The following is a 27565-nucleotide window of genomic DNA, read 5'->3' as shown; positions in this document are numbered from 1 at the left end:
GGGCCAAAAAACTGAGAATTGTTTTTTTTTGTGATAGTTAATTTTTTTTTTTTTTGGCCAATTAAGCTTTTTGCAATTATTTTAAATGCATCTGATCACTCTGCACAATAATCTAGAAACATTGTGAATCAACACCAAAACAACTGAAGCAGAAAACTTTGCGAAACAGAATGTATGTCACTGCCAATACTTTTGGCAATGGCTGTACATATTCAGCTTCATCTGGTGAGAAAAAAAATAAGAATATATCAATAACAATAATAATAATAATTATTACTAATAATATTTAAATAGGCCTATCCAAGTCATACTTTATATACAGAAGCTATAGCCTAAATGTAAGTGTTACATTTTTAAATAAGTTTGACGCACGTCCGGTTCTATCCGAACACAGATACAGATAATTGGACAATATAGTATAAAGTAATAGTATTTTATTGAACTCGTATTAGCCATATCATGAGTTTAACCTTTTAAATTGAAAATTGTAGTACAATTCAAACATTAATAGTAGATAAACCACCTGAATAATAATATTAAGATACAGTGTACTGGTGGTGGCTGAGGAGAGTCCCCTTTGCTTTAAAAATGCTTTGAGTGTAGTGTCAGAAAATAGATTTTAGTGTAAAATTCATTCAAATATGTAACTAAGAGTGTTGTTTATCTTCATCAAAGCAAGTATTTCCGTTTCAAATGTTTAATTGTACAACATAATATCAACATGAAAATAGCACGTTATGACTCCGGCTCCAGTCATGATCACACACAAGTGATGTCCAGTTAAGCTCAAATTGAGAGATTCATCTGCCAGAAGAGCAGTGCCAGAACACCACTGACGTAATGTATTCTTCTGCAAATCACTTGCAATTTAAAGTTTCAACCACATATGTCACTTGAGAGCGCAAAGTTACGTAGTGCAGCTTTAATCACAGATTTTGAAAGTGCTGAAATTTGACTATATATTTTCCTAGGAAGGAAAACGGACCAATATGTGACATACAGCACTGGCTCAATAGGCGCAATCATGTCCGCCCACTTTTTCAGCTGTCGTTTCTGGAAATATTTTTCCCATTGACTTTTCTAAATTCCGTCATTAAAGAGTTCTAAACTATGAACCAAATCAACCAGCTCCAAAAAGTTTTTGATAATCAGATAAAAAGACAAAGGTACAACACTGTTCTTAGTATTTGTCCCAAGGGCATGAATTACAATCCCATGATCAATCACCTCTACTGCGAATGATGTAATTGGATAAAAAATGATTTAAATATAAAACTATTTATTTTAGGTTGTTGAATTGAAGTATAGAAACTATATATTTTACGTCTATTGCAAAATATTCTGATATATACCAATAAATAAGTAGTTTGAGGTTGAAGGAAGACCGACACTAATGCGTCACTCCGAGTGCGTCATGAAAGTGGCCGGTCTCTTCCAGCATTTTTCGCAGGCATGCTTGGCCGCAGTTCTCTGATTGGTGGATCTTTCATGCTGTACCACTGTTATTGTGCAGTTGTTTACCAGGAATCCCACTATTAAACACAGTTTTTAAACAACGAAGTTGAAATTATGCTGACTGGTGGGTTTAACAGATGTATTTAGTACCATGGATTAACAACATTGGAGCTCATGGTCTTTAAAGGTTTATAAGTTATGGTTACAAATCAATTAAGTCTACGGAAAGTTAATGGTATATTTACTTCCGGAACCTGACTGTTGCGTGCGGTCTGTTGGGAAAGTAACTGTTCTATCACTTTTGACTATCCTTATTGTTGAGCTCTGAAATGGCATATTATGAACAACATAACCAGCCTATTTTACTCGCTCGAGGTACTGAGGTTCAATATGTGCTCTCCTGTTTCCTTGACCAGAAAAGTGGGTGCCCCAAATGACTTTGTCAAACTCTTACACATTATTTCTTTCTATTGTTTGCAGCCTTACATGCAGGTGCCTGAACAGGGTGGTCAAATGTGGAGCCAGCACCAAACTCCGGCCGTCATGCAGAAAATGCCCATGCAGATACCAGTCAAACAGCCTTTCTTCATGCCCACCCAAGACCCAATGAAGCTCTTTGAACACCCCATGAGCATGCAGCCCTCTCAACCCAGCATGGACAAGAAGATGAAGTTTCCAGAGGTGAAAGTTCAGGATTTCTACTGGGAGCCATCATACCACATGGGAGGAGAGGGCAGAGCCGGAATGGGGGACAGGATGGGCAAACGACAGCCTGGAGTCTTCTGCCCCGACCAGGAGAACATGCCTAGAGGCCCGCCATATGAAGTTAGCATCCTTAGCCTTCCATATGTAGACGGTTGAAGTACATATTACATGCTTTCAGATTCATTCTCAGTCAGTTGGGTTTTCACTTTGCTTGTCTTTCGTTTACACAGGTTTAGCCTCTGTAAGATATCTTGCATATATAACGTGATTTTCGGCATAAGCTGGAGATCATTTACAGCCACTTTGGATTTTCTTGAAACTTGATCTTGGCACTAGCTGACATGTGCATGCATTCTAATTTTTCATCTGTTATTCTTTCACGTTTCCACCTCTGACTGTCTAACTCTGTCATGGTGAAGTACGGTGGCCCCTAAATGTTTTGGGATTCTTAATTGTATGTGTCTTTGCATTATATAACAGTCCCATCAGGAATTTGTAATCCTACAAATTATTGCAAATTCAACCAGTTTCCGCATGTGGTAGCTTGCAATTTTACACAAATTTTTAATCTGAAGCGCCATATTGGCTGCAGCAAAACAAGTGCTCAAAGCTTGAAGCAGGTGAGAGATGACCAGATGCACAGCCACTATTGTGTATCTTCACAGTAACAGAGGAAGCATGTCCTCTGTGTCATCACATGTCATTAACCCTGCGTATATGAACCTGTGAACGACAAAGAACATTTGCTCTTACACAAATGTTACATTGAAACCGGAACATTTAGTGTTCTTTATCGAGAGCCTTGTCAAAACGTTTAAATGGCACGTACATCACATGAAGTTTAACCTTCATGTGCTCTTTAGGAGCTGCCCTAAAGGGCCCGAGATCCTGGTCGGTGACATCCTCAGTTCATTTGGAGTGCACGTATACTGTCGTTGACAAATCACACAAGTATACAATGATTTTGTGCAAAGCCGCAGTAAAAAGTCATTTTGGACTGCAATAATCAGAAGTTCTGCGAAATCCTGTTGGAACTGATTTAACAAAATATCAAACCAAGTGGAATTTATTTTTCAAATAAATATATCACAAACGGTTTCCAAGCCACACTTGTGAAAAAAGTTTTGGTTTCAAATTATATTAAATATTTTGACACTTATTGGTTGCCAAACGTTGTGGAACATATCCTTAATTATTGTTTTGAACTATATACCTACTTGAGGGGCTCTGAATTCATGCATAAGTGAACTTGGTTCTGAGAAAAGGACTTTTGTTTGCATATGTCGCTAGGTTTGTTTAATTTCTAAAGCAATGACATACATTTTTCATGTCAAATGTTTTTGGAGCCACGGTATATTGTTATTTTAAGTTCAGAAGGATGGTGAATTTTTTTTGTTTCAGGCAATACAGCCTTTTACATCAGTAAACTCATTCATCTGTGATGCCCACAGAATTTACATTTCAAACAGTCAGTTATAGTGCTTTATCACTTTCCGTGACTAGAAATGATCTTCAGAAGCTGCTACTCTGACAGGCTTCCTATTTTCTTACATCATGTATCTCTTATCTATCTCTCTCTCTCTCTCTCTCTTCCCCTTTCCTTCCTTCCCCTTTGTGCTTCATCTCTTAGGACAACAAGAGCTCCCCTCTTCTGCCCCCAGACCTGTTAAAGACTCTGGTGGACTTTGAGGAGGAGGAGGAGCTACTCTTTACTAAACCTCATGATTTCTACCAGGCTTTGGCTGGCCCTCTTAGCTCTGCTCCTGGAAGGAACATCTTTGTATGTAGTTCTCCTCCTATCATGTCGTCATGCAGGAGCTGAATTTTCTTTTATTTATTTATTACAAATGCTGCCTTTTATATGTATATCTTAATACATGCATAACTTTGTTATAAATAATTAATGGATATTCGAAAAACAGAATTTTGCCAATACGGTGTAAATATTATCTGATTGATTTCTTGATGGGAGATTTTACTTTTGGAACAAGGCTAAAGTGGTTTTACTCATTTGTTTTGTTGTTCTCTTCATCTTTAGTTGCCGAATCAGTCAAGGCTGGACAGTGGCACTGATGTGATTGGTCAGTCCTCTCTTCTCCCACGATTTTCCATTCCGGTAAGCTGCTCTGCACTTTCTCTCCCATGCACAAATTGTAGGGCTCCACCATGTTATGGATAAAAAATATCACCAGGTGGCAGTGTTTTTTTTTTAAAAATGTTTGTGTATATGGGACTAGCAGTTGCTTTATTTTTTTACTTGCAGACCATGAAGTCACTAAAAATGCTATGAGGTTTACCATCTCTGTATATTTTTGTGTAAAAGAGCCATGTTCAGACCGTCCCAACATCCTTGAAGCTGACTCCCTCTTTGTCTTCAAAAAAATGTCTGACGACACATCTTTCCATGAGAACTTGACCATACATTCATGATATTTTTAACTATATTGTTTCTGTACTCTAATCTCTGTCTTGGGTTGTATTTTTCTGATGCAATTGAAACTTTGTAATGCAGCATTTTTCGTACTACTGTCTCCTAAAGATGAATCACTCGTGTTGTGTTCTTCCTCTTTTGTAAGTTGTTTTGAATATAAGCTTCTGCCAAATTAGTAAATGTTCAGACACATTGAGCCACGGTTATGTGGGCAACACCAAGTTCCGATCCTGTTCCCACTTTGTCATATCAATAAAGGTGGCACAAAGCATGATTAAAATAAATAGCAATATTTAAATTGCTGTTTATTTATTTTTTTTACACAGGAGAGCTATCAGAACAACAGCATTTTTAGCGAGGCCTATGGTAAAAATATGGCCCCTGCTTCTAAACCAGATACCCCCATGATGCACCAGGAGCCCTCCCTCTACTCCTTGTTCGAAGGAACTCCATGGTCCCCTTCCCTGCCTGCTAGCTCAGGTGCTTTATCATGATTTGTTTTTCAGAATCAGAATGAGCTTTATTGCCAAGTATGCTTACAAGGAATTTGTTATGGTGACAGAAGCTTCCTGTGCAAGAGAATGCAATGTATATACTTACAAACTCATGCATTTAAACACATATACATTTAGCGACAGAAAACCGATTAAAAAAAAAAAAAGATAAATAAATAATAGCTGTTAGAATATTTTATATACAGATACAGTTATGTGCAGGTGATGTTATGAATTGAAGAAGAGGTAGGATATGTTAAAGAATATAACTGGGATATGGATACATGGAGAGCTCCACACAGAGCGGCACCATCTTTGCAGAATACTTTTTGGTTGTTTTACTGATGTTTCTGAGCATTAAAAGGGCAGTTCACTCAATTTTAATTCTGTAATTTACTCACACTGATGTTGTTCCAAACCCATTTGAGTTTTTCTTACGGGAACACAAAAGATGATTTCAGCCTCGGTCACATTTCTCTTTCATTGTATGGAAAAAAGATGCAGTGAAAGTGAATAGTGACTGAGGCTGTCATTCTGCTTAACACCTCTTTTTGTGTTGCATGGAAGAAAGTCGTACGGGTTTGTTACAACATCGGGGTGACTGGGCAGCTTGCTTTGACAATTCATAGTCATTATTTTATAGTTGTTCAACAAGCAGTGTCATTTTCAGGTATTTGAATACTTCATGAATGATCTGTTCATAACTATGATGTATTGTTTTGTTAGATCACTCGACACCAGCCAGTCAGTCACCTCACTCTTCCAACCCCAGCAGCCTACCTTCATCCCCTCCAACCCACAGCCACGCCTCCCTACCCTTCTCTAACTTTGGCCCCATTGGGACGCCTGACAGCAGAGACCGCAGAGGACCTGACCGCTGGAAAGCAGAGAAGACTGGTAATACTAGTAATTAGCTTGAGTGCTTGCTTATGAGGCAGTTTGTAAGTCAGTGTTAAGGGGTTTATCGTATTGGGAAATGTAAATGATTGGTATGAATTCACTGACTTTTAGGTATAAGTGGCTTTGGGTTGGACTACCTGCCTTCTGCTTCATCCTCTGCTATGCCAGAGACAAACAGCTGGCACCAGGGGGTGCCAACCAGCAGCTGGGCAGCCCAGGACATGCCAATGGAAGATTCCTCCTCTGTCCTCCTCGACAGTTTCAAGGTAGCATGGGATTTTCCACATAGTGTTTAAATGTTTTTAATTCATTTATTTATTTTACGTCTTTCAAAATTGTTGAATTCCTGGAAACTTGCTGGTAGCTGGTTAGGACATGGTGTAAAGCAGGGGATCAAACATTTTGATTCCAAGGACCCTCAAATTTGATGATACACTTTGAGGGACCCCCTGTGTGATTACAGTAGTAAACATGATATTGTAAATATATCTTATTTGCACAACTGAATAATTGGCTTTTAAATTGTTATACTAAAGCCAAAATAAATTATAACCCTTATTTCTTAAATAATTAAATAATATGCCATTTATTTGTATTTCTTACTATGGCTGCTAATACAATAAAGTATTCATTATTAATCAACAGTAATGGTTATAATGTCAAAATATTTTCGCAATTTTCTTCTCTGAAGTTTTTGTAAACACCTGCCCCCCTGCGTGTCCCCAGTTTGAAAACCCCTGGTTTAAGGGACATGTTCAGTGATGTTTTTCTCTCGACATTGCTTATCTTTACTCTGTTTTTTACTTCCTCTCTTTTTCCACTTAATTTCCTTCACATTTTTATTTATTTTTTTGCTGTTTCCTCAGTCAATCTGGTCAAGCTCTATGATGCAGCCTGGCCCATCTGCGCTGGAGCAGCTCCTGATGCAGCAGAAACAGAAGCAGCAGCGCGGCCATGGCAACATGAACCCGCCACACTGAAAGTCCACAGGGGAAAAGCACTTGTGTGAAACATGATTCAACTGAAGAGGTGAAACACCACAAGCTCCAATCGGAAATTTCCGGCATTACCTGCGTGCGGAGGCTGGAGACGGCGAACGATGTGAAGCGACAGGCTCAAGACGAACCGCTCGCCTAACCGACAAGGGACGTGTAGCCCTCTCCTCTCCTCTCTCTCTCTCACTCACTCTGTCTCTCTCCCTGTGCCTCTATGGCAACGAGGGCGTGCAAGCACCTGACCTGCCACGCTGCTCAGCACGTAGCCGCTGCAGAACACAGACTCTAGAGGGAAACTTTTAGAGAATTCCTCTGATTGCCACCTCGCTCTCTCTGGGAGTCCATAAAAAAGGCCATTCTCCCGTCTCATCTGGACTCCTTGACTTAAGACTCTGGATTTGACTCCCTCATGCCACCTGCTTAAATCACTCTGTGTGACTGACACACCAAACATGGAGGAGGTGTTTATGTGAGATTGTGTGTGTCAGAAAGGGATGTTTTTTGATGGGCAGAAGTGGTAGAATGAGGAACAAAAGGAAAGAAGGACTGCTTTTGTGTTTTATTTTCAGTCTGGATTCATTTTCTTGGAGGATGGATTCATGTTACTGTGTTTAGATGAAAAAATACAAGAAAAAAATGGATGAATGAAGGGGGATGCAGTCAGTGTAAACGTGTGCTGCTATAGAATGCACATGGATCTTAGAGCTTAGATTGATTGACACAGGCATGGATCATGGTGTTGTCATGTACAGTCTGTTGATTTGTAAGATGTGTTTGAAAAACGAGACAGGGAAAGTCTCGGGGGCGCTGCCTCTAACATTCAAACCATTATGAAGCTCATAGAAACATTTATAGCTCAATCAGTATCAGAGCTGGAGGTTAGATTGTAGATGTAGTATGTAGTATCATTAGCTGCACTAGAGACTGCAATTGTTAACAATACTGTATTTTGTGATTGTTCTGTAGCAGTTTTAGCTCTCTAAAATATTATTCATTAAATATGTTCAATAGTTTACTGCTAACAGGGGGAGTTCATTGAATATAAATGTACCTCCCCCTCTTCTCTCCTCTCTTTGTTTCTTTAAGCTAATCTTTACTCTGGCTTACACGAATAACAGCTCCTTTTGTTCATGTTCTGCTTTTTTAATAGTTTTAAGCTTTATCAGCTCTCTTTGTGCCTGGTCTGTGATTTCTCTTTTCCTTTTGTTGTGTTTTCTCTTGTTTTTTGTTGGTTTTTAAAATTGTTAGCTTCACTATCATGGGCTCTGTTGGTAAGATCAAAACTAGGCAAACGGGTCCAGCTGCAATGCTGTTTAGGTTAGCAGAAATGAACCCAAGCCAGGGAAGACTTTTTTCCTACAGCAGCCTCACAGCCACTGAATTTACCATTTTTACAGCTCCGTTCTCCAATCAGTTCATAAGCCACTGAATGAGAAGTCTAAATAGCCGCTGACTGTGCTTAGACTGAAGAAAGCTCTCTGATTTGTCTGTTAGAATTATAAACCAACAAGTTGCGCTAGCTTCAGATATAGCTCTCGTTGTTTGGCACTAAGAATTCAGAGAGAGCATCAGCCTGACTATTGCTTCATTCAGAAATGTTCTTGTAACATATATTGTTGGTTTCCTCAGGTTAGTGTTGTGTGGCCCTATTTCTATAGGGGCCCTGGCTTTGCTAGTGCTTAAGTGATTGATTGTGTACTGGAAAATGGTCCCATTATCATGGACGCTCTTGGAGTCTCTTTTTTTTTTTTTATTTAAATGTTTTTATTTCCAAGGTCAAAATCAAATATTGTTTTGAAACCGAAAGGTTCTAAAATACTCTAAACTGATTTTCAGTAGAGGATATAGCACTGAATAGGCCTTTCAAAGGATTTCTGCAAGAACTTGCAGGGGTGTCACTGATTGTTAGAGATGTTCTGGGGCCAGAGGTTAGTGTTGGATATGCTGAAATATCTATAACAGAAATGTCAACATCTGTTATTTCTTCCTGGTTAAAAAGCAATGGCATTTTTGGTCAGCGAAGGTTATATGAAAGACATAATCTCTTGTATGATGGGAATAAAGCGTGTTTTATTTTTGAGCAGAGATCATTTTATTAAAGACAAACTTTAAATGATGTGTCTATTTGCAGTGTGATTGTGATTTTCTTATTGCATTTAAAATTGTATTAAAAATAAAGGAATAAATAAATAACCTTTAGAGGTTGATTTAGGTCGAAGCATCATTCGGGGGGAAAAAACTGACCAAAAAAAGCAAGATTTTAATGGGAGTTTTGTGCCCTATTTAGTTAATCTTCCCCTCTTTTAGAATCATTCAACAAGGAGTTTCAGAAGTCTGTGCTCTGACTGGTTGCTGTGGACATCTAACATTCTTTTATTTTGGATGGACTTGAGGTTCACAGTCTTGTGTGAATGTTCTTTTTTGGGTACTTTGTATCTCACTGCATTGTAAATGTGGATTTCCCTGTTGTCCAGTATCCATCTTTTAACTGTGGCTTCTGTAGTTTTGTACATTACAATGCTGATCACAAGGACAACAGCCTTGCGCCTTTGGGCCATAATATAACATTCCAATAGAAAAGCTAAAGGAAAAAAAAAAAGAAAAGAAAAAATAACAGCCAGCTTTGGACAGCTACTGCACAGGAAAATTTACCACTAAGCAACTGTCTCAACCCTAAATTCAGTCTGCCATTTCTAAAATTCTGCATGAATACATCTTTCAGAATGCCTTGTATTTTTGATGGAGATATCCTGTTTTTTTTTTTTGTTTTTTTTGAGGATTTTGTCAGGGAATTGTTGGGGTTGAGGATATCTCCTCCTATAATAGGCTTGATTTATTGTGTTCTTGTCTCTTTGTGGACACTAATAAACCCTGAAATCAGCTATGCCTTTAATTAAATAAACCATGTCCTCATATACATTGCTGGAGTCTGTTCTTTACCACTCTTCATAGCCCATGTGTATTTAATTTCTCTACACATCTACATGATATAAACTCACTGAGCACTTTATTAGGAACACCTGCACACCTACTTATTCATACAAATATCTAATCAGCCAGTTGTATGGCAGCAATGCATAAAATCATGCTGATTGGGGTCAGGAGCTTTAGTTAATGTTCTCATCAACCATCAGGATGGGGAAAATTGTTATCATGATTTCATGAATCTCCTGGGATTTTCATGCAAAACAAGTCTTTAGAGTTCACTCACAATGGTGCTATAAAAATAAAAAAACATCCAGTGAGCAGAAGTTCTGTGGATGGAAACACCTTGTTGATTAAAGAGGTCAACAGAGAATGGCCAGACTGGTTTGTAGGCTACAGTAACTCTGTTAACCGCTAGTACAATTGTAATGAGCAGAATAGCATCTCAGAATGCACAACACATCGAACCTTGAGGTGGATGGGCTGCAACAGCAGAAGACCATGTCTGGAACATTATTAGGACCATATTGTTTCTAAAAAAGTTATCCGTGAGTAGTATTTTATTCTTGATTTGTAGTTGGAAAAGAGTTGTTGCAGAAGGGACCAATTATTAAAGAGGAACTAATTGGACTTTACTGTAAATCACAGACGACAAAACAAAAACATTGTGAGCCTGATGCTTTCTAGAAAGTGAAGGGAATGGGTTGTTTTAGAATACCCCTCAGCTCACTTCCTGAGAGGAAACCAGAGTGGTTTATGATCAACTTTCCATATATGCCAGCTGCCTTGTCACATTTTTCCTTAAATCAATCTCTATTGAACTGTTTTTGCCACTAAATATTTCAGTGTGCTTGGGTCAATCTTTGATCTCAAGTACTTAACTGCATATACAGTTTTTGGCATTCTAGTAGTACCAATGCTATAACGGTTTTTTAGGCACTGCAGTAATTGTGCCTTTTAATTTTAGCTGTTTTTTTGTCCCCCCTGCATGTGTATTTGTTACTCCAAAACATAATACAGTATGCAGTAGTGGTTGCAGTGGTCAGGAAAATTGGCCAAGGCTATTACATTTAACCAGGGACATTGCAAGGGGAGGGGCTTTGGGGGCTAAAGCCTCCGATCAATTTTCCAAGCCCCTAATCTTTTTTGAAGATTCACACATTTCACTTCACAAATAAATGTTTTATTGCTTTGATTTTGTTCACCCAGTAGTTTATCTGTGGGAGATTACGCTTGCCCATTCATTCAGTTTACAGAAGAAGCAACTGGTTGGCAGACCCTGGTATTTACATAGTCAGCTGTTGAATGCTACCTGGTCTGGCAGGTAGTGGGACATTTCTCAGGTTTTTAAAAAATCATAATTGTTTCAAAGAGCTGATGAGGTAATAATATGCGTAACTGTTCAGTGAAATTGGGAATTGATGTCTAGCTTCAATGCATTGTAATTGTTTAGTGCTTACAACGCCGCGGTATTTTAATGTGAAATTTGAAGCCACCGTATTTAAAAAAAGAAATAAAAAATTATGTTGCTAGAAAAGGACTACAAATACCTCAAGTATGTGAGTGAACGTGCCTGACAAAATGGAATATGCTGTAGTTCGTATCTGCAACTTGTTAGCAACATACTTAAAAAAAAATAGAAAAAAAAAAGTAATTGGCTTGTGTATTTAACCACATTTCACCAAACTTGTGGAAAGGTCAGATTAAAAACAAATCAGTGATTTATTAGACTTGCCTTTAAAAATATATGTATGTATTTATTTATTATCATTTATTTATTATGTGGTGAAAAGCATTATACATATAAAAAAAATACAACAGCAGCGTTGACCTACAGCCAATGAGAGAGAGCAAGAAATGGGGCACGTGACGTTTCTGTGGGAGGAATTCTGATATACCTGCAACAGAACATCAACAAGCATGGCTGCGGTATCAAGAAAGTAGCGGGGTAAAGTTAGTTTGATAGACATTCGTTTTTCGTAGATGTAAGGAACCATCTGAAAACTCCACTCACTACGCTAAAACAAATAAGATATGTCCACTCATTCATTCAATTCACGTGCAAGTTACACACAAAAAAAAGAAGTAAAATATATTTTCACCAAAAATAAACCCACCAGTACTTTCAGGTAGTGTTAAGTGGAGTCAAGATGGTCTAAAAGCTTTAGGAGTTTTTAGGGACTAAAACATTTATGATGAAAAATTGGTATGGAATGGTGGAGAAGATGTGTATCCGGTTGTCTAAATGGTCGTGGGTGCTACCACAGCTTTCCTATAGGGGAAGAGTTTTGGTTGCAAATAATCTAGCAGCTTCGGCACTGTGGCACAAAATGAATGTCCTGGATCCTCCAAATGATATTGTTCATGAACTACAGAAAAGATTAGTGGATTTATTTTGGATTGGACTAAAGCTGCCATTCTTTTCTTACCAGTAAATGAAGGTGGACAAGGATTAATAATAGACATCAAAAGCAGAATTAAGACTTTCAGGCTGCAGGCAGCACAAAAATTGCTGTATTCAAATGGAAGGTGTTGGACTGACACTGCAAAATCCCTGTTACATAAAGTTGATGTTTTTAAATATGATTTGCATTTATTTCGAATTAATCTAACAGAAATGGACTTAAAAGACACGGCTGCTTTTTATAAAACAATTTTAAGAACATGGACTCGATTCACTTTCACGTGACGCTTGTCTCGCTCTGAACCCTGTAAAAACAAATGAACCTCTTTTTAATAATCCTTTACTTCAAGCAAAGGCTCGTAATACTAAAAGCCTTCAGAAAAAAAATGGCAAGATCTGGATGCACAAGGATAATGGACTTAATGATGATGAGTGGAAAAGCCCTCAGGAGATGTGCAGTCTGACAGGAATTAAGCCCGTCAGATTTATGAAACATGTAATGGATGAGATTTTTTCTTTTTTTCCTTCTGTCTATTGACAAAAGTCAGGAGAAGAGGACTTGAATAAAGAAGAGAATGAGATACAGGAGGAGAATTTTCCTGAACTCAATATTTCAGCTTTGGTGGAAGTGGAGCCACAAGAGGAATCAATCCTTTCTTTCTGGACCTTCGAGTTACATGGCTTCAAAGAGGCTTCACAGAAAGCATTGTATCTGATGTGTGTAAAAGTTGCTCATCAATCAGTTTTGAAAGAAGGTAGAGAAACAAAGTGGTCAGATTTGCTAAACTTTTACATTTACATTTATGCATTTGGCAGATGCTTTTATCCAAAGCGACTTACAGAGCCCTTATTACAGGGAAAATCCCCCCCGGAGCAACCTGGAGTTAAGTGCCTTGATCAAGGACACAATGGTGGTGGCTGTGGGGATCGAACCAGCAACATTCTGATTAATAGATTACCAGTTATGTGCTTTGTTGCCTGAAACCGAGGGTCAGAGGTGTCTGCAGCACTGTGATCGAACACCTATATACACTAAATACAAAGGTTCTCCATGAATATACTTTCTATACATTTACATTTATAAATTTATGCATTTGGCAGACACTTTTATCCAAAGCAACTTACAGTGCAATTATTACAGGGACAATCCCCCCAGAGCAACCTGGAGTTAAGTGCCTTGCTCAAGGACACAATGGTGGTGGCCATGGGGTTAGAACCTGTGACCTTCTGATTAACAGCCCTGTGCTTTAGCCACTACACCACCACCACTCCCGCTATACCAGTAGAGTAGAACATCATTACTGCTTGCACTATATGTTAAGCTCAGTTTTACAGTTTCTCTTTCTTTTGTAATGATTTCTGTCTCTTTATCTGGCTGAATATTGTCCCCTGCCACCAAGCCTGCAAACATAATAATGTAGCGAATCAGCTCTATATTCTTCCACCATTAGGAAGCGAATCAGATCTATGAAATATTAATAATCAATCATAACTTGTTATAATCGATTATGAATATTTGGATCAGTTAATCGGGTTAACTTGATGTAGCTACATTAACATTACAACCAAATACTCGGTTCATCCCGTGAACACTCAATTTTGGTTATTAATTAATTAATTAATAGAAATGTACATTTCCGGGCAAGGGAAATGTCTTTCTTACTAAGTATTAAGAGCAAGTAGTCAAAATCTATGATTAGTGACTTTAGATATGAGCTTGAGACACAGACAACTTTACATGTGACATGAACAAGACTTTATTAACTAGACTAAACATTTAAACTACTCTAACATACATATACATACATTCATACAGTTTACCAAGGGAAAGAGGGCTGAAGCAGAATACAGGAAGGCAAGAAGTTATAGCATTGTTTGAAGTTCAGCAGATCAACAGCCTGAGCAAACCATCATATTAGTTCTGACACGCCTTTTTAGAAAGGGGTTAAGGATACTTAATGTATCAAATAATGAGACTAAGTTTGATACTTGCATGTCCCATTTGAATTAAACTGTCCTGATGCAATTTGTTGAGGCTCCAGTTGATCTTTGATGATGTTGTCTTGATGAGAGAGAACCAGTGAGAGTCAGAGGATCTTGGTGAATGGGCAGTCGAGGCCGTAGCCTGGCACATGCTTGGGAGTCCTTGGGGCCTTTAGTTTGGCATCATTCAGCGAGAGAGTGAGAGAGCACGAGGCTCAGAGAACCAGAAAGGCAGGAAGCCGGAGGAGCATAACAGAGCGAAGAGATAAGAGAGAGGATAGAGCAGAAGAGTTGGTAAGATAAGAGTTGAGAGGAAGTGGGCGCAGCAATTTTATACCCTCGGGAAACAGGTCCCACCTCTCATTGGCTCGACCAATGAGAAGGGTTTGGGTTCCAGGCGGGAATTTGGTTTATTGCTCTTTGTTGTAAAATTGCCCATTGCATGTGCAAGAAAGAAAATAGGAAATATACTGGTAATACTAATATGTTGTTGTTATCGACATATCATGTACACAGTCATTTCAATCTTCAAAATACCAAGTTATAGAGACCAAATATGCCACACATATGATTTTGGTTAACCATAGTATGCAAAGTCTGAAACATTAACCCATTAGTTTGCAAGAAAACATAGATCAAGCACATTTAAGGGAAAATGTGAGATGGCACATTAGATACATGTCAATATTTATCACATGGATATATAGAATATATATATAGGATTAACAGGGTTCATTTCTCTTTCTCAGTAAGAGAATGAAGGGAGGGTCAGCACTTCTCTGAACATTCCTTTGGAGGTCGTAAAGGCCTCCATTACTCTGGGCAGGAGAATGATTCCTTTGTTCCGTCACGGCTCATTTGCATGTTTCTGGCTGGGTTTATGACGGTAAGAGATTTTGGGCTGAATGACTCAAAAGATGGCAAAACATAACGTAATATCATTCTACTGAAGATCTTATATTCGAATTTAGCTAGGCCAAATCGTAAGGTTTAATTTGATACTAAGAAAAGTATATTTAGTACACTTAGAAAGGGAATATACACTGAGGCTATTAAATATGAGGCCTCAGAGTTTAAAACACACAACGAAACAGTTCTAACGAGTTTGATATACCTCAGAAATACACAACATACAGGGATTACACGTATTTCATTAGCAATATGCAGTTCTGTGTTTAACTGAAAAACACACACACACACACACATTTTTACGCTCAAAGTTTCCCTTCCTGTCCACACGATAAGCACGTGGTGAGCATGCGGATGTCACATGCGGTTCTCTGTCAATAGTTCATTGTCTCTTTGTCAATACATTTATTGTGCTTGTGGAGGCTGGTTGGCTTATTTCAGTAATTAGGGGTTTTTAACAGTAAGTTCTTGTTTGTTCGTGAATCTGTTAAGGCCACTGATCCTCCGCCATACCTTACAATAAATACATTTTTGATTTGTGTTACCATGTACAAAATACTATATCATATATATATATAATAATAATATCACAAAACATTAGGGTTTGTATGTTTTATAAACAAATTACATTCATTGTATTCATACATGTACAGACTTTCATCTATGACCCAATAAATAACTTAGGCTACCTGTTCCCATAACGAGAATAATTAGAAGGCATCTGTCCATGTTGAATAACTCACATCTCTCCATTGAGGTTTTCGGTGCTCTGAGACACTTAAGTCACTGAAGCTCAGAAAGACACCCAGAAACTACCTGCACTCTGTCACATGATGCTGTGTAGTCATCCATGAGAGTAAAACTGATTCCATTGTCAACGTTAGTAGCCATTACATTAGTAGCCATAACATGTTACAATATCTGAAATATATCTAATACATGAAAGTTATAAATTATTGCCTCTGTTTAAGATATTAAAGGAATAGTTCACCCAAAAATACTTTATTCACTCTGGTGTTATTTCAAACCTGTATGACTTTCTTTTTTCCATGGAAAAATAAAACAAAAACAAGCATTTATTTTAACAAGCCGACTACTGCAAATGGCACTGTAATTGTGTGTCTCCATCTACTGGTTTGCTACTGCTGATGCAATATAAACTTTTCTAATAATACAAATAAATACATAAACAAATAAATACTGACCTTTTAAGATAGAAAAAAAAAAAAAAGAATTGACTTGGGACATTAAGGCAACTCTAAGACTGATAAATGTATGTATATTGTCAACACATAACAATGGTGATCAGTGACAGTCTAACCATATTATATATTAATTTATATAACTTTTAAAATTCCCAGATGTTGACATCATTAAAACAAAGCAATGATCAAATGACATAAAACAGAAAATAGTTTTAATAATAATTTAAAAAAATCTGGATTGAAATCTGGTATTCTTTTGGATGCTATCCTGTGTTCCTAATCCTGTAGAATAGAATTTTGAACAATATTTTAACATTTCAAAGGTAATTTAACATGTCATTCATTTAACGTCAAGCTCAAAAATATATGAAGACAATGGCAATTGGCTTTATCCAGTGTATGTTCATGTTTCTTGTTAAATAACTAAAAATACATTTATTATCATCAAAAATCCAGATCACATTTCCACCCCCTCCTCAAATTTTTGAAAGAGAGATTGTTAATAATCCAATGAAAAACAGCACTTAAAAAAGAATCTCTGGTTAAAGAGTTTTCTTGACTCCTCCCTCGGCTACAGAATTATCATATATTTCTACTCCTGTAGTAGATCTTAATGATAACAGTACCATTTTTTTATTATAATTTTTTCTTTCTTTCAGTATTTGTAAATGTTTAGATTTTTTTTTCTACACATTCAACAGTACAGTTGGATTTTGATACATTTTTAGATATTAAATAAAGATATAAAAATGTAAAAACAATTAAATTAAATAACAAGTAAAAAATAAATCAAATTCACGAGAAAGAAAATCGTAGGAATTTCTTGATCTTTATTACGTTATTCATAGTTGTTGAACATTTTCAAGAATCGTTTTATTCAGCAATAAGATATCTAAATATCTCTCATTGACATTATTCATAAGATATGATGTAAAACTTTAAATCTATAGTATTGATGAGTTGTTTCAATAAAATGTAGATTATAATAGATTCAACTTTATCCACATTATGCAGAGTACAAGGACCTAGTAGGCGTTGAAGTTTATTTAGCATCTAACCAGAAGTGTAAATAGTTATACAATATTTAATGTTAAATTGCACATTTGCAATTAGGTGCTAATGTCCGTGTAATTCAATGTTCATTGTGGACCAGAAGACATTAAGAAGACATAGAATAATCATAATAGTGTAAAATGTGCAAGCAGATAATATAAAATGAAAATTGTATTCTTATATAGCCTATTTGTTGTAACACTCAGATTCTCAGATTCTTTAAATGGCTCCTGCAGTCTTGAAAATATTTTTACAGTCTTAGAATGTAATGTTCACACATTACAATAACTGAACCTCTTCATGTCAACACACTATCAACCTCTAGTGGAAAAGTAGAAGCATCACATTCAATCTTCTTAGATTTAATATGCCAACAGCACACAGAAAGGCCCAGGTTAGGTCGAGACTCAAACTGGTGACCTTCTTGTTATGAGGCGCAGTGCTACCCACTGCCACCTCTGATCGTATATAGCAATGCATAATACATAGAAATTTACTTAGCAAAAGTTTTACTCCCATTCACTTCCACTGTAAATTCAAAATGCAGCAGCCAGTGTGTTAACTCTGAATTTCGATTATTTAAAAAAATTCTGTTAACTACATACAAAGCTTTGAATGGTCTAGCTACGCAGTACTTAAGTGACCTTCTACCACACCATATTTCATCATGTTCATTACGATCTCAACATTCTGGCATATCTAGAATATCAAAATCCACAAAAGGAGGTAAATTCTTTTCCTATTTGGCTCCTAAACTATGGAATAGTCTCCCTAACACAGTTCGAGATGCAGACACACTCCCTCAGTTTAAGTCTAGACTAAAGACTCATCTATTTAGCCAGGCATACACCTAATTTATCCTCCAACACACAATTAGGCTGCTTTAGTTAGGTCTGCTGGAACCAGAAACATTGATCATGATTTATAACTCTGCAATAAATTGAATGGCATCTATGCTTCCATCTTTTTATTTGTTTCCCTGTCTCAACCTCGGGACTCCTATCCTGAGGTCACCAGAACCGGCTGGATCCAGCTCCATTCCTGCTTTGTGTTGTACTCCACTGCTACGTGTCTCTGAGCGATGATGACTAAATGCAGCCGGTGCCAGCCATACATCACTTCAGTCGATTATGATGGACTTCAGAGGATGAACTGATGCCAACTCCAGCCATAAGACATGGGATACTTCATATCCCATTGTCTGAACCTTGGATTTAGGATGGACCACAAAGAAATTACCGGCCAGGTTGAACTGCGATGCACCTCACTGATCTCTGCCTGCATCACCTCGGTCTATTGATGGAATACACTCTTGAAATGGAATACATAGACTATCAATTGCCAACAAAACCCTTCATTAGTCAAATAACAAAAGACAATTACATCTATGTGAACTTCTGCAGTTAATATAGGATGGACTTCAAAGACATTAGTCATTAATCTTACAGTTCATACAAAATCTTTGTTTAAACACTGTCCATTAACACTGGCTTAGTTTAATCATTTTAAACCATGACTTGCACTATACATAAGTAATATTGGCATTATATTAATGATGTTAGTCAGAGGGGAACTGGCCACTACAGTGAGCCTGGTTTCTCCCAAGGTTATTTTTCTCCATTAACCAACATTTTCTGTAGTTTTGTGTTCCTTGCCACAGACGCCTTGTCTTGCTCACTGGGGTTATAAATACAATTATTATTTAATTACATATATTTAAACACAATTCACAATCGTATTTGAAGTAATTACACAATGATGTGTGTTCGCTTTGTTCATTGCACTGCAATATGTAAAATGACAATAACACGAACTAAAGCAGCTCAGTTAACAGTTAGGCCTATTCTACTAAAATAACTGAGAATTATCATAATGTTTGCGTTTAGATTAAATGCAAGTATAGCCAGGGAGAATTGGCAGAAACGGTGCCCCGCGCTTTCTTTTTGTTCTACACTTTTTGCGCTTAATCATGCAGTAAACAATAAATCATATTAGCACAACATAACATTTATTTATATTATTATGCATTATTTAGCATAAAATCTATTTCCTCCTCAATTTTGGCATCTAGCAGATAATGGATTTATAATGGATGATCAAAAAGTTGTTCGCTGTCCTTTTCTGAATATCGCGCCGCCATTTTGTGGTCCGTTCTGCAAAATGCAGTGGCTCATTTCTGAGCCTTTTCCTGTTTCTCCATCTCTGTGATACATCAGAACTCGAACAGGAGGAGCTTAATTTATAGAGGTTGTCCTCAGCATATTTATAATTAGAAAAGACTACTACAAATTGCACCTGTATGTTGCAATTCTACACATTTTCAAATGTATTTATTATGTCTTGCTTGTCCCATAAAGTTGTGGAATCTAGACATGTTATTTAATTGTGTATTGGCTTAATATAAAGCAATTTACTCATGTATCCCCCTTCCCTTTTTATATCTGCATCATTACAGGTATATTAATTGATCTAAATTTGAAAGGAATAGTAGATCTGAAGAAATGACACTAATAAATAATTATTGTATTTTGATTGTTATCAAAGATTGTATCTGTTTTACTACATTAATGTTCCATTTGTCATGATCTTTTAAAATATATATATATATATATATGGGTTTGTTAGTAAATGAGCTGTTGTGCTATTTGTTTTACACATGTATTCATCTAAATCCATCTATGTATCTATTTCTACTTATCTGTTTACGGTCTGGTGCCCCCTTTTGTAAGTGCTCTGTGTTTGCATTCCTTGGCCCTTTGAAAGTTGTTAAGTACAAGGTCTACATCGTGCTTAAAAAGGAAAAATTCACCACACAAAAATGACATTTCATCAATCATTTACTCACCCTCATGCCATCCTGGATGTGTATGAATTTCTTTCTTCTGCAGAACACAAATTAAGGTTTTTAGAAGTATATCTCAGCTCTTTAGGTCCATACAATGAAAGTGAATCGGTGCTAAATTATTGAAGCTCCACAAATCACATAAATCAGCATACAAGTAGTCTAATCCATGTGCCTCCAGTGGTTTAATCCATGTCTTCAGAAGCGATATGAAAGATGTGGTGAGAAACATATCAATATTGAATTCCCTTTTTCTAATTCTCCTCCCTGTTCAGTAGACCTCCACTTTAACTTTTACTTTCTTCATGTGTTTTTTGTGATTCACATTCTTCATGCATATCGCCACCTACTGGGCAGAGCGAAGACTTTCAAGCAAAAATTGATTTAAATATTGATCTGTTTCTCACCCACACCTGTCATATAATTTCTGAAGTCATGGATTAAACCACTGGAGTTGTATGTATTACTTTTATGCTGCTTTTTTGTGCTTTTTGGTGTGTCAAAATGTTGGCACCCCTTCACTTACTTTGTATGGATCTACAGAGCTGAAATATTCTTCTAAAATTCTTAATTTGTGTTCTGAAGAAAGAAAGTCATAGACAGATGGCATGAGGGTGAGTAAATGATACGAGAATTGTCAATTTTGTGTAAATTATTTCTTTAAGTAGCACATGGGGGGGCCACATTGTCCTCCTTTTGAGATACAATGTTCCACAATAATTTAGTTCTTGTATCTTTTAAGCCCAGAAATAGTTGTATTCTCATTCTCATAAATGATGCACAGTTGTCTGAAGTTTGTGTCTGGTGGAATGTTCTACCTAAAGAATTGCTCTGCAAATGTTGATCTTTAAAAAGGCTAAGCATAATTATACATTATTTTATCATCTCTAATTTCCCTGTTATTGATTATACCAATTAACACACTTTTTTATTATTAAAAAATTATATTTTTTCAAAAAAAATTATTCATTTGTGGTATGGCTCTTTTGAAACAATGCATCAAAAAACCCACAGTAAGATTTTTTTAAAAAATGTCTTTTGCCCTTACTACAATATATAGATCACCCAGGCCTTACTCTAGTTTCCTTGGTGAATTTGCACATTTTCTATCAGATCTAGATCTATGTAGATAGAGCTTTATTTGTTGGTGACTTAGTCACATTGATAATGAAAATTACACATAGCATTTATTTAAATCCTTGGTTTGTCTCTTGGAGTCAGACAAAATGTGACAGGACCAACTCATTGTCATAATCAGATTTAATTCAGTCATATGGATTTGATGTTGATACTATAGAAATTCCACCGCAGAGTGATGAAATCTTAGAACATTACCTCATCTCTTGTTTGTTGTGATCAGCTAATGTTACTCAATCTACACAATATCGTTCAGGTAGAAAATAAATTTCGATCTCTAAAGATAGCTTCACTAATAATCTTTCAGAATTGTCTCACATAATCAGTAAGCCAAAAAGTCTAGAAGAACTTGATGTAATAACAGAAATTATAATACAGTGTTCTCTAGCACTCTTGATAGTGAATTAAAGAAAATAGCCTTGCACCATGGTACAATGATCACACTTATGCTCTCAAGAGAGCAGCTTGGAAAATTGAGAGAAAGTGGAAGAAAACTAAATTAGAGGTTTTTCACAGTGTCTGTAACTAAACACAGGCACTAAAAGCTGCCAGATCAGCATATTTTAGCAAACTCATAGACAATAACCACAACAATTCTAGGTGTTTAATCAGTAATGTTGCCCAATTGGTTAGGAATAAAGCGTCGACTGAAACAGATATTCTGTTGCAGACAGCAGACTTTCTAAAGCTATTTAATTATGGTGGTCCACAAAGTCTGAATTGGTTCATTTCTAATGTTTATATATATATATATATATATATATAAACAGATTACAAACCAAGAAACCATGCTATAAGAGTGGGTAAAACCATGTTCCAGTCAGCCATTATGAAATTATACCAAGTGGAATGTTGAGGTATGGGCCTATACAAACAATATTATTAAACTGAAATTTAAACTGCTGAAATTGTTTCCTGCTGTCAATGCCATCACCTCCAAACCATCATTTGGTTTCACACATGAATGGCAGCATTCAATTGTATTCGTTTAAAATGGGCAAAAGGTGAAGTAAATAGTTTGTCTTGTCACATTAAATGTAAATGTTATAGATATGTGTAATGCTCCAATTGAAAACCTACTATTCCTATCGATAAATTATACTTTAAAAAATGTATAATACATACCAAAATTCGTATCCAGCGCTTCCATAGAAGACGAAGAAGCTACTAAAACCCAAACAAAAATAGACACCATTGCAGCAGATGGCGATGTAGAGCAAGTTGTCAATACATTTACCAAAGATGAAGATGTAACAGGATACACATGATATATAAACCATATTGGTAGTCTTACGTCTTGACTTTAGAGTTTTTAGGTTGGTCATTTTACATAAAGATCCTATAACTTGATCAGGGAAATCCGGCGCGGGCTAAATAAATCTCACCATCGTGCACGTTTGCAGTAAAAAAAGCCCATACCACTAAAATGGCTAAAGGAATTTATTTAGAACATTATCTAGACAGTAAGTTATTTTAACTACACTCTTTTAAACCTGATGTTGGATCAATTTGATCGCTGTCAGGTTGTATATGTGATCAATTCCTCTAGCACTTGAAAGTTGAGCAGTAATTTATAAACTACATTGATAAGTTTATGTTCACGATGGGGTTGGATACTTATTCGCGCTATATGTGTAAAAGGTACGATACAAATCTGAGCTGTAAATGAATGAGTGCCTGTATCATGTTTTTATATCTTAAAACGCCTTTGCCAGTTGGCTTCCTGCAGTAGATTTATGTGGTGGTGGTGGTGTTGTTGTCGTCCAGCCATCGAAGTAATGAGCGTTTGAAAGGTTATTTATTACCAAATATAACCAATACCCTCCAGGTATTGAGGGACTTCCCTTCGAGTTGCAGAGAAACTTTTCATTGATGGGCGATTTGGATAATAGGACTGAAGGTATGTGTGTTTAGATAAATATCACAAAAACATTGTGGCACTGTAGATTTTAAGAGTTATTACAATGCATTTGTAAATATGATTTGTAAACTGCTGTGCCATTATTGTATTATCTCCACATCTGCTCCAAATAGCTGGCATATCTTTTCAATCACCTACCGTTACATTTTTGCTGTTATTCACAGAGAAAAAAGCAGAGATCGGTGAACTAGCTTCTGAGTATATTGAAAAAGTAAAGAGTCTGGAATCTGAAGAACGTGTCCAGCATTTGAAGAAGATTGAAAATGCCTACAACAAATGCAAAGAGTACAGCGATGACAAAGTTCAGCTTGCAATGCAGATATATGAAATGGTGAGTGGCAGAGTCCTAAAGTTTTTGAGTTGCTTTTATGGTAATACATAAAGTAAAACATTCTGCTTGTATCTCCAGGTGGATAAACATATTCGGCAGTTGGATGCTGATCTAGCGCGCTTTGAGAATGACCTGAAAGAGAAACTGGATCCAATTAGCCTGGACAGCTCTGATGAAAAGCTGTCTCAAAGTAAGTGTTGATCAGAGCACACAAGTGTGCTTGTGTATTCACATGTGAATAAAATAATCACCCAATGAATCATTTTTGCTGTATTTGTGTTTCAAGCCACATACGATAAGAACCAACTAAATTGTTGTTTCAGAGGAAAAGAATACCAAAGACAAGAAGGGATCCCATGGGCGAGACAAGAAAGAATCCGATCAAGACTCACCCAAACACAAAAAACAGAAGCACAGGTATTGGGATTAAATGGTTAAATTTAACAGATGTTTTATATATATATATATATAAAACAAACTATTTACATTTCACTCTATTCATAATTTTAACATATCGCAATAACATGGTCTACCATATGATTAGCCATTAAATCAGGACATCTTTCCACATGGCTTTGTCTTTTTCTTTTCTCTCTTACGCACTCTTCATAGTCCCAGCATAAGTGAAGCTCTCCTTTCCATGCACCCATCAGATGTCCTGGATATGCCTGTGGACCCTAACGAACCCACATACTGCTTGTGTAGTCAAGTTTCTTATGGAGAAATGATTGGATGTGACAATGCAGATGTGAGTAATATATTTATCTGTCCAATTCACTGTACTGTCAGTCCATTTGGAATGACTTGACACTGTGATACATAATAGGGAAAGTCATGTTACATGATATTGTTATGTTAAAGAATTAATGGGGTTATTCTCTTCTTACAGTGTCCAATAGAATGGTTTCACTTTGCTTGTGTCGGCCTAACAACTAAACCAAAGGGAAAGTGGTAAGACAACTCCCCTCACTGTGTCCTCTTATGTATATACCCCCCAGACTTGCTTTTGTATAAAAGACTGCATTTGTTAAGTTTCATGTTCTCCATTAATAGGTACTGCCCACGATGCACCCAAGATATGAGAAAAAAATAAAGTCTACTCCCACAGTGCATCCTGAATCAAAGATACAGCTGCTTTCTGGAATTTCAACCTGTTCTATGTATCTTGTGTTTGGTAAAATCAATAATCTTTGTGTATCAGTGGAATTGCTATGCATATAGTAGATGACTGGGAATGTCACGACAAGGAAGAATGTTAAATATTTTTTATTTTTTTGGTTCCTGCAGAGAGCTCAGATCTCTTTACATTTGAATTCAAAATAAAGTTTATTTATAATGATGCACACTTGGATCTTTATTACACGTCTGACAAATTACGTTGTTGAAACGTCTATTTATAAGTTTTAGCTAAATAATTAACGTCTGACTTAAAGAACTTTAAACCCGTTAGCACGCCTCTCAGCCCGGTTAGGAATGAAAGGTGTTTTGGCAAAGTTGGACTCCGAGGTAGGGAAATGTAGTTTTTAGAGCATTTCATCTCAACTTCCTTTGCTGAAGTCTGGACTACGTTTCCCGTCATGCAACAGAGCCGCCAGGGCTCATGGAACCTATTTGCAGATCCAGAGTAGTAGTCTGAGTTTGCAGAAAACGTCCAAGGACAATTGACATTTCGCTTTATATGTGAATACACCTGCAAGTTCTTAAATGAACAGCATACTAGACAAAAACGGCAATTTTAAAAGTCAACGCTTGGTGAAGTCCAAAGATTGGGCTGGGTCGGCAGTTCCGCTTCCCCCCCCCGTATGCATAGCACACAGATCCCGGGTTCAAGAGAAGTTACTCCACAGAACCTACAGGCACGTCGACACGACTTCCCAAACCATACTCTCCAGGGAGTTATCCTTGTTATACTTGCAGAAAAATCTGTTTAGCAGGGTGAAAAGGCGGAGCTAAAAGTTTGAAGAGATCTGCGGAAGTTCTGGTGAGTTGAACATGCTAAACTAGTTTAACCTGAAATGTGCTCGGCCAGGTTAGATGTTTATTGAGCTTTCGTGTTTTATAACACGTGGACCTTGTTTTGATAATGCAGAGCTGTTTTGATATGAAACGCATCTCCGATTAAATGTTTGCTGGATGTTTTAAATTTTTGATTCTTCTTTAAAAGAATGGGAAATAATCTCCGTTGATCTGTCTTGAGAATACCAAACCCTATGGGTAATATTTAGTAGTAAGGTCACTACTTACAACTGCATAGATGCAACATTGCAAAGTGTTAATCTTAGTTTCCATTAAGAATGGCTTAATGTGTACATTAACTGTAGTTTCAGTATCTTTTTTCTTATATTAGGCTATTGCTTTTATAAATGCTTGTGAAATACCTCATGAACAACTCTGTCAAAATGTGTGAGTGTCTCATTTCTACTTTGCTGTAAATTGAAGTGTAGAATTTCAAGTAAATGATATATAGATGGCATATCTATCTTGAATATGCAATATATAAAGCGTGGGCCTTTAACAAAATCTAGTTTCTCTACTTACTATGTACAACATAGTCTGCATACTTGCTACGTTTTCCTTATAATGAGTTATAGCCACAAGTCCGTTATTGTTTAATATGACGTGATATGCCCTGCTCAAAGTCACTTGGATGTTGTACTAGTGTTATGAATGACGAGCAGGAATTGGGTGGTTAGGAAGCTATCGCTGCTCATCTCTGGACAAACACATGCCTAGATTGTCCAATAGCATAGAAAGAGGAGGGCAGCTAGACTAGTGCAGGAAGCCTTGCTCAGTATTTCCTTTTATAGAAACTGCAAATACAAAAGGCCAGTGGTCTGTCTTCCTGTATATAGTTCCGCTAAACCAGTGTTTCCCAACCACTCTGCCGCGGCACAGAAAGATTGTCTGGTGTGCCGCGGAAAATGATAAATTCCACAAAAGAAATAAATGCATGAAAACAGATTTTTTTCAGGGATCCAAACTCCTTAACTTTTGGAGAAATTCGCCGTTTTGAAAGCATATAATCGGTCACTTTTGTGATTGTGAAGAGCAATGGTTAATGTGCAAAAGTGACTGATATGAATACACGTTAAGAGTCTTTCACGTGACTCGCGTCAGCGCTGCAGAATACGTTGAAGTCTATGAAGTGACGTCACACCAAAGTGTTTTTCACACACGTTTTTACTTCACCAATAATGTCTTTGAGAGTACTAAACAACTATAAATATTTAAAAACTGTCCAAATTTGTAAAGAAACATTGAATGTATCGTAATTTATTTTAATTAAATATTACCTTATCGTTTACGAATATCAGAGACCCCAGTTATTGAACTAATTTAAATTCACCATGAAAACGCATAGAAACATAAACGAGGCCTTTTATGACTTTCTGCTATAAATGCAACTGCTAGCTTTTTCCCCCCTCTCTTCCAAATACATGTTTTCAATGTTTATCGTGCGCACCTCCCGCTTTTTTATGTGGCAAACTTGTCAAATCACGCCTTTGTGACGCTTTCTGCAACTCTGGAGGGCGAATCGGCGCTTGACGACTCAACTCATGTAAAATGCCCTTTACATTGATTACGTGTATTTACGTGTACTTTTCTGATAAAAGCCATGCTCAGCAGTTTAAATAGGCGACTGTAGGAAAATGATACTGCTTTGTGTTTATAATTCTTACGCCCGTTTCACACATACTCCGTATGCAGTGCGTATGCGGTACAGGAGCAGCACGCGCTATAGTGCTTTCACATATGCTGCGTTTGCAGTGCGCTACTGATCCGCAGTTTCTGTGTGCCACAAAATCAAAAATGTATAAGGAATTTTGATTTTAAACCCAAACGTTAACTTTGAGATTGTTTAAGGCATTGAAACA

The 27565-nt window shown here is 36.9% G+C and overlaps 2 protein-coding genes across 3 annotated transcripts in view; both read left to right on the top strand.

Moving 5' to 3' along the window:
* The window catches only part of LOC127649002 (nonsense-mediated mRNA decay factor SMG7), a 33632-nt gene extending 24834 nt beyond the window's left edge, over nt 1–8798 (top strand). Inside the window, exons 17-23 of one of the 2 annotated variants that reach the window (XM_052133885.1) lie at nt 1936–2280; nt 3791–3940; nt 4199–4276; nt 4918–5071; nt 5812–5982; nt 6097–6251; nt 6852–8798. In XM_052133885.1, coding sequence (XP_051989845.1) covers nt 1936–2280; nt 3791–3940; nt 4199–4276; nt 4918–5071; nt 5812–5982; nt 6097–6251; nt 6852–6965 — 1167 coding nt within the window. In that variant the 3' untranslated portion in view covers nt 6966–8798. The remainder of the gene's footprint in view (nt 1–1935; nt 2281–3790; nt 3941–4198; nt 4277–4917; nt 5072–5811; nt 5983–6096; nt 6252–6851) is intronic. The other variant, XM_052133886.1, reaches the window with a different exon arrangement.
* A 13993-nt stretch (nt 8799–22791) lies between these two features.
* LOC127649010 (inhibitor of growth protein 5-like) lies at nt 22792–25031 on the top strand. Its single transcript, XM_052133894.1, has 8 exons — nt 22792–22901; nt 23267–23338; nt 23524–23690; nt 23769–23880; nt 24014–24107; nt 24303–24438; nt 24580–24641; nt 24744–25031. The coding sequence occupies exons 1-8, from the start codon at nt 22865–22867 to the stop codon at nt 24781–24783; spliced, it is 720 nt and encodes a 239-aa protein (XP_051989854.1). The 5' UTR covers nt 22792–22864; the 3' UTR covers nt 24784–25031.
* The last annotated feature ends 2534 nt before the right edge of the window (nt 25032–27565 follow it).

The sequence above is a fragment of the Xyrauchen texanus genome, chromosome 9 (assembly GCF_025860055.1).
Source record: "Xyrauchen texanus isolate HMW12.3.18 chromosome 9, RBS_HiC_50CHRs, whole genome shotgun sequence".
Classification (NCBI taxonomy): domain Eukaryota; kingdom Metazoa; phylum Chordata; class Actinopteri; order Cypriniformes; family Catostomidae; genus Xyrauchen; species Xyrauchen texanus.
The sequence above is the reverse complement of the archived record's forward strand: the minus strand, read 5'-3'. Positions and strand labels throughout refer to the sequence as shown.